Source organism: Heterocephalus glaber, unplaced genomic scaffold (genome assembly GCF_053883595.1).
Source record: "Heterocephalus glaber isolate CG9 unplaced genomic scaffold, H.glaber_assembly_v1.0 deba00001564, whole genome shotgun sequence".
NCBI lineage: Eukaryota > Metazoa > Chordata > Mammalia > Rodentia > Bathyergidae > Heterocephalus > Heterocephalus glaber.
In genome coordinates, this window is record NW_028258351.1 from 2,754,450 (window position 1) to 2,770,083 (window position 15,634).

Below are 15,634 nucleotides of genomic sequence, written 5' to 3' on the forward strand. Positions count from 1 at the left end.
ATTAGAAAATACTAGATAATGTTTGAATTCTGCCACATGCAACAGAAAAGAGACTAGCATAGCATAAATAATGTCAAACTTCTGCAGGATGTCATGCCTGCTGACTTCTAATACTAATACTGACTTCTGTAGTAGATTTCATTTTTTAAAAATCCCTAGACTCACATTAAGATGCAATCAACTATGGTATGGTTTCAGTACTCTACTTAGCACAAAACCTGGAAACTCAAACTATTGTTAAAAAAATCATAAATGTACACATAAGTATATATATTCTAATGAATATACACTGTCCATTATATCTGGAACCAAACACTCAGAATATAGTGATCAAGAACAGTTACATAAGATAGAGATGAAAGATGTGGGATTTATTATCCGCTCATCTATCTGGTGGTTCTTTCTTTAGAACTTTGCCTATAAGGATTAGGGCTATCATTTAAATAAGCCAAGAAGAACATAATTGAATTAAAATAAGGAATGAACCTTCTTCAAGGCTATTATGTGCTAATGTTATTTACTTAAATAACAAGATCTGATAACAGATTTGTTTTGTAAATATCAACTGGAAACATTCAAACAAATCCTATTAATTGCTTCCATTTCTAAAGAAAAAGCAAATATCTATGTTTGCTAAGTGGGGCTTGTGTTCAGAACTAGCTCAGGGGTTGCTCAATAGTGAGTGAGGCTTAGAAATGAAGCAGTGGGATCAAAGAACTGGTGAGGACTCATACATACTAAGGTCAAAAGATGACGGATGGATGGAGGGAGGAAGGGAAGGAGAAAGGAAGAGAAGCAAGGAAGGAGGGAAGGAGGGAGGGAGAAGGGAGGGATAGACAATTTCAGATTAAGAAATTTACATAAAACACAATGATGATAGGAGGAAGAATTAGGAGGCGAAGCAAGGGCTTCTCATTCTTAATTCAATATTTTTCTACTATACTGTCTGCTATATTTCTACAGAATGGGGCCTCAGGTTCCTAACACCTACTCCTAATTACTCATAAAGAAATGAATTAATATAAAAGTGAGGAGAGGAAGAGGGAGTGGGAAACTACATATATTTGAGTAAAAGAGGACCTATGAAATAATCATAGTATGTTTACTTCCAAAAACGTTCAACTAGTTTAGAGCAGGGATTTAACTTTAATTCTCAGTTTTTATATTTTCTATTTCCATGAAACATTCCAACCTCTTTCTGACATTCACTGTTGTCTGCTGTGCCCACAAAATAATGTGCACAGTATATAACAGTGGAGTACCACTCAGCTGTAAGGAAAGATAAATTTCGGTCCTTTGTAGGAAAGTGAATGGGTCTTGAAACCATAATGCTAAGTGAATAAATCCAACACAGAGGTTAAATATAAGTGGTTTCTGCTGCATGAGAAATGTAAAATATAAATAATTTTAAAAGGAAAAGAAAGAAGAGATGGTAGAAAACAGGGAGGTAGACGTTTTGGAGACAGGAAGGGGGATTTGGAGAGGAGGAGGAGGGCAGTGAATAGGGAAAAGGGAGATTACAAATGATCATGATGCAATATGTATGTGTACTCCATAAAAGTGAACGTACTGCAAAATATATTAATTTTAAAAACTAATGTGTATGTAAAAATAAGTTTAGACCTAAAACAATATAACTAAGTACACTGATGAAAGTTTTTGTTGTGTACATTATTATGCCAAAAGTATTTTCCAAAAACTTTATCCTCATTTCATTCATTAATTCAATCAAATACCTATGAAATATTGCTTAAAAATTCCTACCACAAAAACCTAAAGTCCAAGACATGGAGCAATCCTTTAGTACCAAATTGCACTTTAAATAGATAAGAAGAGCTATTCTTCCTTTTGTATGACAAAAACACGATAATGTAGTAAGCTGGGCTTTCCAATCCAACTGTCTCTGACAGATAATAGATTCTATTTGAATGGGTAATTGTTGAAGCCACATAATTTCTAGCACTTCCTTTGCCTTCACCCATGTACATCATCAGACGTAAGCAGCAGCTGTTGCCAACACAGGCCTTCTTTCCTCCAAGAGCTGCTTCAAGATGCTGACCAAGAAGGTATAAATACATCTGTCTTTCGCCAGTTGGAGTCTCACTGGCCTCATGTATGTCTTGGAGTGAGACAGATGGTCCCTGACACTGCACAGACTTTCAGGGATGCATATTTGTAAAAAGAAGATGGATGTTAAATATGGTAAGCACACATTTGTCCCCTGAAGGTTTAAGTCGAGGCTTCTCTCTCAATTTGGATATTTGAATACTGGATTGTAGGCAATTCTTAGAAATCTCTGCCATAGAAATATAAGATGTTATGGTTATGGGCCGGGGATTTAGCTCAGTGGCACTGCGCCTGCCCTGCAAGTGCAAGGTCCTGAGTTCAATCCCCAGTACCAAAAAAACCCAAAACAAAACAAAACAAAACAAAAGAAGATGTTATGGTTATGAAAAAAGAAGCAAAATTTTAAAAACCAAAAAATTACATTCTGAAAACCCTTTGTGCAGTTATGATAAGGAAAGTCAAATATTAATTTGAAACACTTCGGCAAGTGGCATAAATGTACAAAGTCTTGAAATCCAGCAGTGGTCAAATATAAATTATAATCATTATCATCAAATAATTCATCAGTCACTATACTCTGTATTACTAGGAAGTCATAAAAAGAATAGGTGGGAAGGGAAAAAAAGAACAGTAGGTTGCATAATTTGTGGTACACTGAAGCTCTGTAACAAGTATTAATTACAGATAACAATTATTTTAAATTTAAAAACCAACTAATAATACTCATTTTAAGATCTCTTATGATAATTCTACTGTGGTTAGGTAAGAGAATATTCTTGCCTTCAGATATTATACATTGAAGAATGTAGAAAAAAGGGATAATAAGTCTGCAACATATATCAAAGTAAGTAGGAAAAGTAGGGCATACACAATGAGAGAATCTGAATAATAAAGCAATTCAACTAAAATTGCTAAGATACAGGATATAGAAATTCTTTTTACTAGTCTTGCAACATTTTTTTTTTTTGGTACCAGGGATCAAACTCGGGTCCTTGCACTTGCGCAGCAGGCGGTGAAACCACTGAGCTAAATCCCCGGCCCCTTGTAACCTTTTTATAAGCCTGAAATTATTTCAAAAAATTTTAAGCCAAATAGGACCAGTATGAATTATTCTTATAATGATAAAAGGAAATTTTTGTTTTGTTTTGTTTTTTGAGACAGGGTCTCACTTTGTAGTTCACACTAGACCTGAACTCACTATGTATCCCAGGCTGGCCTTGAACTCACAGTGATCCTCCTGCCTCAGTCTCCTGAGTACCGGGATCACAGGCATGTGCCACCACACCAATCTTGATAAAAGGAATTTTAAAACTTGGCAGAAATGATGTAATTTGAAAACTGAGATACAAAGCCTACTCGGTAATATATTACAAATATCTTACACTAATTCTAATTTCAAAGCGCTTAAATTCATAACACTTTATTCATTAGTAATTATTCAATTATATATGAGGGAACATAGTATGTATTCTCCAGAAAGCTGAGAACTTCTAGCAAGGTTTTTAAAAGAAAAGGAAATAGAATTTATCTAAGTTCATAAATTCTGGCAACACAGGAGAATAACAGATGATTAACAGTTCTATCCATCTTAGTGCCGTGCAAAAGCAGATAGCAAAATAGAGGGAACAAATAAAAGACTTTTTCTCCTTCTTATGGAAAATTTCTAATATAGTCAACAAATCTGCCCACAAATATTCTGAGTTACATTCTAACATCCTTTAATGCATAAAACTACATCATAATCTCCGAGCCATCTAGAGAAAATTATGAGAGCTAATTCTTTGCATTACAAGACAGCATAGCTCTTCTGTTTAAAATAACACAACAACAAATAAACACAAGAGAAACAAAATATGAGAGTATGCTTTCATGTCTCCAGGTAACTTTTAAACTATCTTGTTATAGTCCCCTCACTCTAAATGCAGAATTAAGTACTTTGAAGATGCTTTCACTTAGGCTCAGGAAAGACATGCAAAAATTTGTATTTTGTAGAACCGTACAATGCTGAGATGAATTGAGAAGACATAATTATGTCAGCAAGTGAAAAAAATACCTTAAAATTCTGATTTAATATTTAGTCTCATTTGTGTTTGATTCTAGATCCAGAGAATGCAATATCATACCATGAAAAGATGAGTTAACTAGGAAAATAAGGATATAGCTTTTTGACTATTCATAGCCACTTCTGTAACTGTTAAACAAGACATGTCAAAATTCTATTTAAAAGCATATGTTCACTGAACACAATAAGTTAAATGAAAACTTTACAGGCCAAATGAACCTGCACCAATCTTTCCTTTAGTTTCCCTTAATATGTCACAAACCCAATTTTATTCCTGCATACAGCAATAAGATCACTTTATATGCTAACATCACTACACGCTACACCTAAGTATCAGGGTTCATTTCTGTTACAATGATACTATAGCCCAAAGGACTCATTCCTGTGAACACTGAGAACTTCTCACAGAAATGACTTCTCTAAACACTTTAACAACAGCAAGAAAATGTTAAGAAATATTGATGTAGCGACAAAATAATTTAATCTGTTCTTTTTACTGAAAATACCCTGAGGTCTCTTTGAGGGCAACAGCAGTTTTCTTCTTACTTTGTGTGTGTGCGTGTGTGTGTGTGACAGAGTCTCACTATGTAGCCCAGACTGGCCTTGAACTCACAGTGATCCTCCTGCCTCAGCCTCCCAAGTGCTGGGATTATAGGCGTGCAGCACCAAGCCCATCTTCTTATTATTTAACATAGAATTTTAATACAGAAGTTTTTCCATTTCAAATTGATTAGTCTTTAGAGTTTCTCACTGAGGACAATCAATAATTTGCCTATTTTAGGGCCGGGGATTTAGCTCAGTGGTTTCGCCGCCTGCTGCGCAAGCGCAAGGACCCAAGTTCAATCCCCGGTACGAAAAAAAAAATTATAATTTGCCTATTTTAAAGTACCAAATGCATTTTCAGTATTACTATGCAATGAGTCCCTAATGATAACAACAGATATGTGTTTATTGTCAGAAGCCCAAAGAAATAATTTGATATTCCTAATAGGTATAAACACTTTAAATAGCTAAAATAAGGGTGAAGAAATTAAATGACTACTTAAAAGCCCAAATCTAGGGCCGAGGATTTAGCTCAGTGTTTCCGCCGCCTGCCTCGCAAGCACAAGGACCTGAGTTCGATCCCCGGTACCAAATTAAAAAAAAGCCCAAATCTTAGAACACTATAGCTTTTAAAAACTGTTTCATCACCCTGTCTTGACATTGAAAGATTATATGTAAATTAAATTTCATATACATGATTTTCAAAAAGTGCTGGAAACATAGATGCATGTGCTCTCCTTATTAGGTATGTCAAAAATTAGGAATGGTTTTAAATCTCAATCATGTCTGCAAAAACAAAGAAAATCAAATTGTACTATGAGGCAGTGCTATAAGGCAGCAAGTCAAAACTGTGTCCATGGGTCTGGTTTTTATTAGCCAATCCTCGTTTTCACAACTTGTTGCCACTTTGTTTTTTCCATGGCTGTGTGTGTACATGGATGTGTGTGAGGATGTTTGTGCACGTCCTATACTTTGTACTTAATCTGCTGCCATGACATCTCATAGGGGCTGGAAATGAAGAACATAATCAAAACCACACAAAGACAAAGTATTTTTATTTTTATTCTTTCAACCCTCTGAAACAGCTGTGACACAGCATTGAGTTTGGGGCCTTACCCTGTCCTTTTGGTGATGGTCCCCAATGTCATTGGCTGCTTGATCTGTGCCAGCGGCATCACGACCATCAAGCTGGGGAGAGGAGAGAGGCGGGGATTGCCAGGGTTGTTGTTGGTAAAATTATTGTAAGAGTCTTGGCTGTTCAGTTTCCCTATAATGAGAAAACAAAGAAAAGCATCACTGATGGAAACTTCCCAGCCTCCAGTAGGGCTTTCACTGACTCCAGTAATAACTGAAGAAAGGTATCAAAGGCAGAATTCTTAAGAAGAGAATTAAATTACATGGGGTGGGAACAAATCAAAGTGCAGAGACTGCCATCTTAGGGGATGGCAAAGGAATTCCCTGTCTTTCTATAGACAATGAGATGTACTACCCTTCTTAGATCACTGCATCCAACAAAACGTAATCCTCTTGCCTACACTTTGCAAATTTCTAGGGGCTTAAAGCCACATTAGCGTGTAACAGGGAGTAGGTCGAATTTGTAAATCAATGTAGGGAGTACAGTCAGACCTCCCTATCTATGGATTCCACATCTATGGACTCAAGAAACTGTGGGTTGAAAATATTTTGAGGGAAAAACAAAAGCAAGTTCCAGGAAGAAAATCTTAAATTTGCCATACATTGAGGACTACTCTGAATCTACGTGAAGCAATGTGTAGGCATATCCTGTTACAGCCTCCTACAGTTTTATAGATCCTCGGCTTTTCTCCAGCATTGTTTCAATATGGTTAGGCATCTATTTTGTTCATAGGCTTATGATGGGTGGACCTATACTGAGCACTCCTCGTTCTTGTCATTATTCCCTAAATGATAAAGTATAACAACTACTTACATAGCATTTATATTATATTAGGTCTTCTAACTATTCTAGAAATGAGTTTATGAGAAGATATACATAGACTATATGCAGATACTACACCAATTTATATAAGGGACTTGAGCACTGGTATTTATACACAATGGAGCATTACTCTGCTATCAAGAAAGATAAACTTGATGCGTGCAGATTCCTACAGAAGGATTGGGTACCTGTGTCACGGGGCTGCTATGGACGGCACGGGTGCCATGGCAGCCTCAGAGGTTCACGTGCACACAGCACACAGCACACACGCACACAGAGACATGAGACATAAGCGGAGACACCTGGGAACCAAGTGCTCTGTGCAGTGATTCCATTCTTATTTTTACCGAAGCCTTTGCAGTATTATGTCTCGTATTTATTTTGGTAGAAATGACAGGTTTTGTGAATCAAATTCACAAACCTCAGCTTGTTACAAATCATTATTTAAAGAGTGTGGATTTAAGATACTTGAAAGGATATATTCTATATATTTTCTTATTCCATACGTTGTAATTATTTTTAACAAAAGGTACTACTTTTATATATGGAATTTGAAGAAAATCAGGGTTATTTATATGGTTTTGTATAAGATGTATAATAATTTTTGACAGGAAAAAGGAAATTTTTGATGAAACAATAATATAAATTTTAAATATATATATTAAAAAAGATAAACTGGAAGCATTCATAGGTAAATGGATACAAATTGAGACCATAATATTAGGTGAAATAAGTCAAATGCACAAGCTTATCACATGGTTTATTTTATATGAGGAAAAAAGTGTGTGTATATTATATATGTGTGCGTGTGTGTGTGTGTAGAAAAAGGGAGAAAGAGAGAGGTAGAAGATAAACAGGAAGTAGGGAGATTCTTTTTCAAATTGATAAGAGATGGAGAGATGGAAGAGAGAGGGGAGGAGACCAAAGAATTGAAGGGGGAAAATGATGAAAACAGATCATTTACAAATGGGAGGGGCTCAAGACTTGGAAGGAGCAGGGAGCGTGGATAAGGCCAGGGGATGGAAAAAAGAATTAAGATATATTATGTCCATGTACCAACCACCAACTCCCATGATGACTGTAATCAGTATGTACTGTAAACATCTACTAATAAAAACAGTATTATCTTCTAACCCAAGAAGCTGGGACTCCTTTCCACTTTCTTAGGTATTCTGTAACTTGCTTCAACGTTGTTTTGTATTTTTCAGGTCACAACTTCTTTTTCATAAGCTCCAAAGTCTCATGTTGCCCGGAGTGGCAATGAACACCATTCTCAGCTTCTTTGATTAATTTATTACTAAGAATTTTACACTTTTTAATGAAATACAGAAATTGAATTATTTTCTTATTTCACTTTTCAGACTGTAAATTGACCTTACATCCTACAACTTCGCTGAACTTGTTTCTTAGCTCTACTAACTTCTGGTGGGTTCCACTGGATTTTCTATATATGAGATTATGTCATCTTAGAAAAGGAAATTGCTTTACTTCTTCCTTTTCAATATGAATGACTTCTATTTCTTCTATCACCTAAGTGCTAGAATTTCCAACACATTTTTGTACAGACAAGGGAAGAATAACAGTCATTTATTTTTACTTCAGTTTTGCATATGTGATTGGCTGAGATTTACTGTGCTCACTATTTCGAATACAGATGTACAACTTTCCTTTTTTGTTGTTTTCAGATGTCCAATATTTCTATCACCACTTTTAAAGTAGTTATCAATTCTCTACTAGCTGCTTTCCCACCTTCATAAAAAAAAAGTCCATTCTCTATGTATGAACCTATTTCTAGATTCCATTAATTTGTGTCTATTCGTTCACCAATCTCACTTTGTTTTCTTGAATTCTGTAGCTTTCTAATGAGTCTTATTAATTCATGGGCTCACAGAGAAACTTTATGAAGTTTACATCATTGTCCATGTTACAAAATGTAGCCTGGGCTACACAGTGAGTTCAAGGCCAGCCTCAACTACATAGCAAGATCCTATCTCAAAAAAAAAAACCAGAAAAAGAAAGTTTATATGGGTAACAAATGAAGTCATAATTGGTATCTAACTTCTGAAAGACATTCACTTTTAAATCAGCATGGTTCCACCAAACAGTATCTAATGGTATTGCTGGAGACAATGAAAGGCTAGAATCTCATTTTTTTAAAACAGCTAATATGATGATGGTATACTACTTCAGAAGTAGGATAATGACTTAACCAAATCTCCTTCCTTGGGCACAAATCTATCTTCTTATAATACTGGATGGAATAAACAAGCTAAATGCTGACAGGGGTCTCTTTTTCAAAATAAGGAGAACACAAGAAATTCATGCAAATAAATAAATTCATATATCCCCTAATCACCAATTTCCAATACAGAATATACACTAATGTTAACAGAAGTGATTTAAACCTATTGCTAGGATTAAAATAACAGAATTTATAATGTAAACAAGATGGTTTAGGCTGTTTAATAAATTAGATAATATTACAATTATAAAATGCAGAACCTTATAGAAGAGATGAATGAGAATTCCATTAGAATATTTTGTGGACAAATAAAAGAAAAACTTTTTATAGTTAAGTCAAAGTTGCTTATTATCACACTCTCAAGGCCACTGTCAATGAAAATAATTGTAATATTCACCTTTAGACAACTATGCTAATACAGGGTTCAATAGTAAATAGGTCATAAGCTAATAAAATCCACTCAACAAATATTTGTTGAGTGCTGCAGCCTAAGATAACATGCTGTGAGGAACTATATTCCCACTTATCACAAAGCCTACAGTTTAACATGCATGAAACAGGAATGATTAAGTGCTAATTGTATAGGACTAAAGATAAATATATGGGAACAATTATTTGGAAACAGGCTGAAAGACCACATGGGGATACTACCTAGTTAGATTAGAGGAGAGGAATATTCAAGGCATGAAGGAGAATATGAAGGGAAAGGGTGTAAAGGGATATTGACATGTGAGCAGAAGTGAGGATGATGATACAAAGCAATTGGAAAATATTATTTTCGTTTTACGAGGCCTTTCAATCGAGATAGAGGCGAACTGTGGTAAGTCTGTTAGCAAGGAAGGACTACATACGTTGATGTCAATGAACTTTATAAATAACATCAGGAGGGTTAGGGATATAGCTCATTGGTAAAGCACTTGCCTATCATGGTTAAAGCCCTGGGTTTGACCCCCACATGCAGGATAAAAAATAAAATAAAATAAAATCAGTTGAAATGAGAAATTCCAAATGTTGTGGCTTAACTAGCCATGATGAAAAGGGGCTCACTGTCTCACTAGGATACAGGACAACCTCAGAACAGCATGTAATGTACTTGAGACCTATCTTTCTCAAACTACTTTTGTATTTTCAAGAATCACACAAGTTTGTGTAGCCTTCTACTCTTGTAACCTGTATATATGATATAAGTTGTGTAGAGTTTATGTTCATATTCAGGTTTGTAGGAGTAATTTTTCTCTTATACATTACTATATTGGGCAAGTAGTTTATAAACATAACTTTAATGAAAGATGTGTCCTACAAAAACAATCTATAGGGCCAGGGATTTAGCTCAGTGGTTCTGGTGCCTGCCTTGCAAGTGCAAGGTCCTGAGTTCAATCCCTGGTACCAAAAAAAAAAAAAAAAAAAAAGAAAAGAAAACAAAAACAATCTGTAGCTTTCTATCTCCAATATCAAATTATCTGAATGAGAAATAAAGGAAGAAATCTAATTTATAATAGCTATCCAAAAAAACCCTCTAGGAATAGATTTAACTAAAGAGGTGAAAGATTTCTATAATTAAAACTATAAAACATTGAAAAAATTAAAAAGAACACCAGGGACTTAGCTCAGTGGTTCCGCCGCCTGCTTTGTAACCACAAGGTCCTGAGTTTGATCCCCGGTATAAAAAAAATAAAAAATTAAAAGGAACACACAAAGGCCAAGTGTGACGGTCCATTCATGTAATCCCAACACTGGGGAGGTTGAGGCAGGAGGGTCCCAAGTGTGAGTCCTGCTTGGCCAAATCAGTGAGACTCTGTCTCATAATAAAAAATTTTTAATTGGTGCTAGAGATGTAGCTCAGTGCAAAGGCCCTGAGTTCAATCCCCAGTACCAAAGGGAAAAAAAAGAGATATACAAAAATGGAAAGTCATCCCATATTCATTGACTGAAATATTGTTACAATGCCCACACAACCCAAAGTGACCTACAGATTCAATGCAATCCAAATCAAAATACCAATAATATCCTTCATACAGTTTAGAAAAACCTATACTAATATTGGTATAGAAACACAAAAAATACCAAATAGCCAAAGCCATATAGAGCAAAGCAGAAGAATTACACTGGTGAGAATGTGGAGGAAAGGAACCTGTACACTGCTGGTGGGAATCTAAATTAGTACGGCCATTATGAAAAACAACACAGAAGTTTTTCAAAAAATGTAACATGCTGTAAACATGAATCAAAAAGAAAAACAAAGAAAGAAAGAAAATGGGGGAAGGGAATCCAGAGATGGATGGAGGGAAGAGGAATAAAAAGAATCAAGATAAGTACATGTAGCTACTCCATAAGATGAATGTAAGCAGTAGGTACTTACTACAAGTATTTACTAATAAATTTTTTAAAAATTAAAAATGGAAATCTGTAAATAGGGAGGGATGGAGGGGTTGTAGGGAGGGCAGGGGAAGGGGGAAAAATAAGAACCAAGAGAGATTATGCAAAGGTGCAAATTTTCAATGATGAATGTCATTATATTGTATACCTAAAATGTGCCAATAAAATAAAATTTAAAAAGAAAACTACTACATGATCCAGCAAGCCCACTACTGGGTATATATTCAAAGGAAATGAAACATGTCAAAGAAACATCTTTGCTCTCATGTTTATTGCTGTAGAATTTACAATGGTCATAAATGGAAACAATCATAAGTGTCCATTAACTGATGAATGGATAAAGAAAATATAGTACATCAACACAATGGAATACAATTTAGCCATAAAAAGAATGAAATCCTGTCATTTGCAACAACTTGGATGTAACTGAAGATCATTACATTAAGTGAAATAAGCCAGGCACGGATAATAAGTGGTCCCATGATCTCATTCACGTGTGGAATCCAAAAAGGTGATCTAATAGAAGTGGAGTGTAGAATGGTAGTGAGTGGAATAGTGGTTACTAAAAGCTGAGCAGTGTACAGGGCTGGGAGGAATGGGGAGTTTGCCAAATGGGTACTAAGTTATAGTTAACAGTGGAGCACCCTGGTGTGCTAATGGACAGCTGGATGACTACAAAAAAACAATAATGAACTTTGTATGTCACAAGCTAGAAGAAATAATTTGAACATTTTCACTATAAAGAAATGATAAATGTTTGAGTAGATAGACATGTGTAACCTGCTTTACAAATTACACAATTCATACATGTATCAAAATTAACACATAGTGTTCCATATAAATGTATAATCTTTGTTTTATGTATCAGTTAAAAATAAGTTTAAACTGGGGGGGGACACACCAGGAATTGAGCTCAGGACCTTGCGCTTGGGAGGCAGGCATGGAGCCACTGAGCTAAATCCCCGGTCCAAAATACGTTCAAATTAAAAAATAAGTACTTTAATAAAACAGTCACTAAGGATGAAGTTCAGCGAGTCAAACCCTTGGTAGGGTTAGAGTTAGTCTTCAGTAGGGTAATTTCATTTGAGAGACAGTCAAATGTAAAAGCTAAGGAAAGGGACTTTCAAGCTAATGACAAAGAATAAAGACTTAAAGACTGAGACTAAAGAAAAGCCACTAACAAGATGAGACACTGCAAGTAAGTCCAAGGGACTTTGAAAGAGTTCATAATAAGGCGGTGCAGAAACATATTAACAAAGTATGAAAAACATACAAAGTTCTGAAAAATGTTTCAGGAACAAAGAGGAAGGAGTCACTTTTATTGTTTCAAAGAACAATTTAAAAAGTGAGATAAAAATATTTAAATTTTTAGAATAAAGGAATGATACTATATTTTCTTAGTTTGCTTTTATAATAGAACATGAAGGATTTAAAAAAGTAGAAATGTATGAAATAACATCAGGAGTTGGTAAAATGAGGGAACTAGCTTAGACAAGAAATCTCAATAGCTAACACATTACGATCAACAGTTCAATAAATGTTTCATGAATGAAGGAAATACATTCTTCTGACAACCAGGAGGTAAAGAAAAATGTATCCCTGTGATATAAAAAATAGGTTTAGAGGGGACCCAAAGTACTTTAAAAGATGGTCAAATGACTTGGGTCTGTGGCTTTCACTGTCCTGCTCGGTCTCAAGCCGATTAGCCCAAGGAGCCTCAACTTGATACCTTTAAGAACAGATATTTAGACATTTTACTCTGGTTAAACCAAACCTAAATTTCCATGTCAGGATGTTTCAATATACTTCAAACTCATAGAATAATAAGCTTCAGCGGGAAGAAACCTGTAGTATCCATGTTGGACCTGGATTAAGTCTTTCCCTATCATCCTTTGTGCTGCCTCTAAGGAATATATTTAGCAATAATAATAAAGTGAAAATTTTCTGAGATCTATACAGAGTGATTATACAACTGTGTCACCTTCACTAACCTTTCTGTCTATACCGCTCCTTTTCATTACCATATGAGTACAATGAAAAGAGCAGAGGTTGTTTAATTGCCTTTTTAATGGTGCTTCATGAAGCCCTAAGATACATAAAATATTTCACAGACCATTATACTTACAAATTCCAGTTGGGACAAGATCTGTAAGTGACAAATGCCATGAGAATGGATATTCTCACAGAGTTTCTGGCACAACTAGACAGAGGAAGTCTCAAAAATCTCATGAGAAAATAAGCTCTTCTAAGACTCTCATCCCAGTTTTTTGGGGCTTACTGTGTATAGATAAACTTGCATAAGCCTTCGGGCTTTGGAGTTTTTATCCAAATCCACTAGAGCCTTGATCCTTTAGCGGGTTACCAGTCCCACCATCGATGGGCTTGTCCGGGGGCAAAAATCCCAAGTTCCAATAAGATGGTTTCTCAATAAATTAAAACAGAAATCCTATTTGAGAATAGAAAATCATAGAAAAATAAGAACTTTTAAAACATCCCTTCATGTTTAAATCTACGATAGCTTTTGTTTTTGCTCTGTTTTCAGTTGTGTGTTTATTGTTGTTACTGTTTTCAGTGTTACAATGCAAAGTACGAAGCCAGGATAGCTCACTTTGGGGTTCAACCAGACTTTCTATGTTTACTGTGAACAAGTTTGCATCACTGTAAATGGAATTGAGAAAACAGCCCCAGATACTCTTCTTTCAACCCTGCTACCTCTGGGATAAGGAACAATTGCAGGTACCTGGTACTCTGTGGAACTGGTACCGTCAACCTCCTCAAGTATCACTGTCTGCATATGGGAGACTGATGTGGTATGATTTGTTTACTAAAAGTTTTGTTAACTACAAAATGCCACTTTATGCATTGTCCAAAATTACGTTTTCCCAGACATTTTCTACTATAAAAATACAAAGGAAAAATGAGTTGAAGATAAAAGTGAACAGAGAAAATAACAATGGGCTTTGTTGCTGCACTGGAGGAACAGCTTGTCAGGTCAGCTTTGCAGAGGGGCATATTCCCAAACCAGTCATCATTAACAGACTCACTTCCACAGGAAAAAAAGAAAAGGAAAAAAGACAGAGTCTGAAAACTCCGGACAAAAGAAATCCCTGCAGACAAAGTAAAAACAAATTAAAAGACCCATTATAAAACACAGATGCTACAAGGAAAATAAACTTTCCAAGATTTACTGGGCTTTGACAAAGTTGGACATTTGTGGAAAAGACATCAGCAGCAACTCCCAGGTAATGTGGCTGGAAAGCTAGACTCCTTTCTTTTTTTATCTTTACTCTCTGTGCAGAAGCTGCCAGGTTGGTATTCTTAGCTTCTGAATGCAGTGATGTGAGAACATGTGAATGTGGCAAACTGCCAATTGCAAGAAATTTCTAAAGTAAGCAAGACCCTAAAATTGTTGAACATTTCAGATTATGCTAAATCTTAGTTATTATCAGTGTACTGTGTATATATATGTATTTTTCATCAATGCAAACAAGACAAAAATAAGTTAGGGTGAAATTATATGCTTTCTTTCAACCTCTAAAACATTTCACTACTTTATATTGTGAACCAAAGGGAATATTATCTCCTCAAAACATATTAAGCACTCAAAGGATAACAGTTACAGATCAAAAAGTCCAAGAAAAAATTTTACAGGCTTCTAGAAGCACAAGTTGCAGACTGTCGCCAATGAGGGTCAAAGGAAGTTTCTTTAAGAAAGGAATGTGTGAAAAACTAAGAACTCCAATAATGTCCGCCAAATTAAGCATTTGGAGGATAAAGAAGAACTGTCCTTTTGTTGTCCTTTGGGACTTGGAGATAAACAGGTACTGATTCATTTGCAAAAGAGCAAAAGGAAAGGAGGCAGTGTTATTGGTGCCCCATGGGAGCCTGCTATTACCAGGTCGTCCTCTCCTCTGACTTTAACCATTCTTATCGTGGACTCAAACCTTACTCAGGCACATGAATTTTCAAGGTTGATGATAGAAACCTTCATAAAATTCAGTATACTTAAATCTTTTGAATTGTCCCAAATTCTGTCCTCATCATCTCTCACACACTTTCCCAAAGGTCCACTATAGTTCTAGGATATAAAACACCCAGTCAGTGTCTCTGGTCTGTTTTGAACTCTTGCAGTTGAAAGTAACACCGAAACGTGATGTCAGTTGAGATCCCTGACACCCCAAAAAAAGACAAATCTACAGAAATGGCCCTATTCCCCAAATTTTCTATTATCTTTGTCCTCTTTCCAGTGTTTTCCCTACCTCTAAAATGTCATAAAGATGTTCTGTTCCCCACATCGTATCTTTCCTAAAGAAAAACCTGAGTAAAGAGTTCTGCAGAGTTTTTTGTATGCATTTTGCATTCCATTGAAGACCAAAACATTCAGTCT

The 15,634-nt window shown here is 35.5% G+C and overlaps 1 protein-coding gene across 15 annotated transcripts in view; it reads right to left on the minus strand.

Moving 5' to 3' along the window:
• Positions 1-15,634, minus strand: part of Bcas3 (BCAS3 microtubule associated cell migration factor) — a 583,853-nt gene that overhangs the window by 335,681 nt on the left and 232,538 nt on the right. For all 15 annotated transcript variants that reach the window (XR_015443252.1, XM_021248678.2, XM_087191873.1 and 12 more), the window contains exon 16: positions 5,789-5,939. Coding sequence is in view for 14 of the 15 variants with exons in the window: in XM_021248678.2 (XP_021104337.1) it covers positions 5,789-5,939 (151 nt within the window). In the remaining variant the exon portion in view is untranslated. The remainder of the gene's footprint in view (positions 1-5,788; positions 5,940-15,634) is intronic.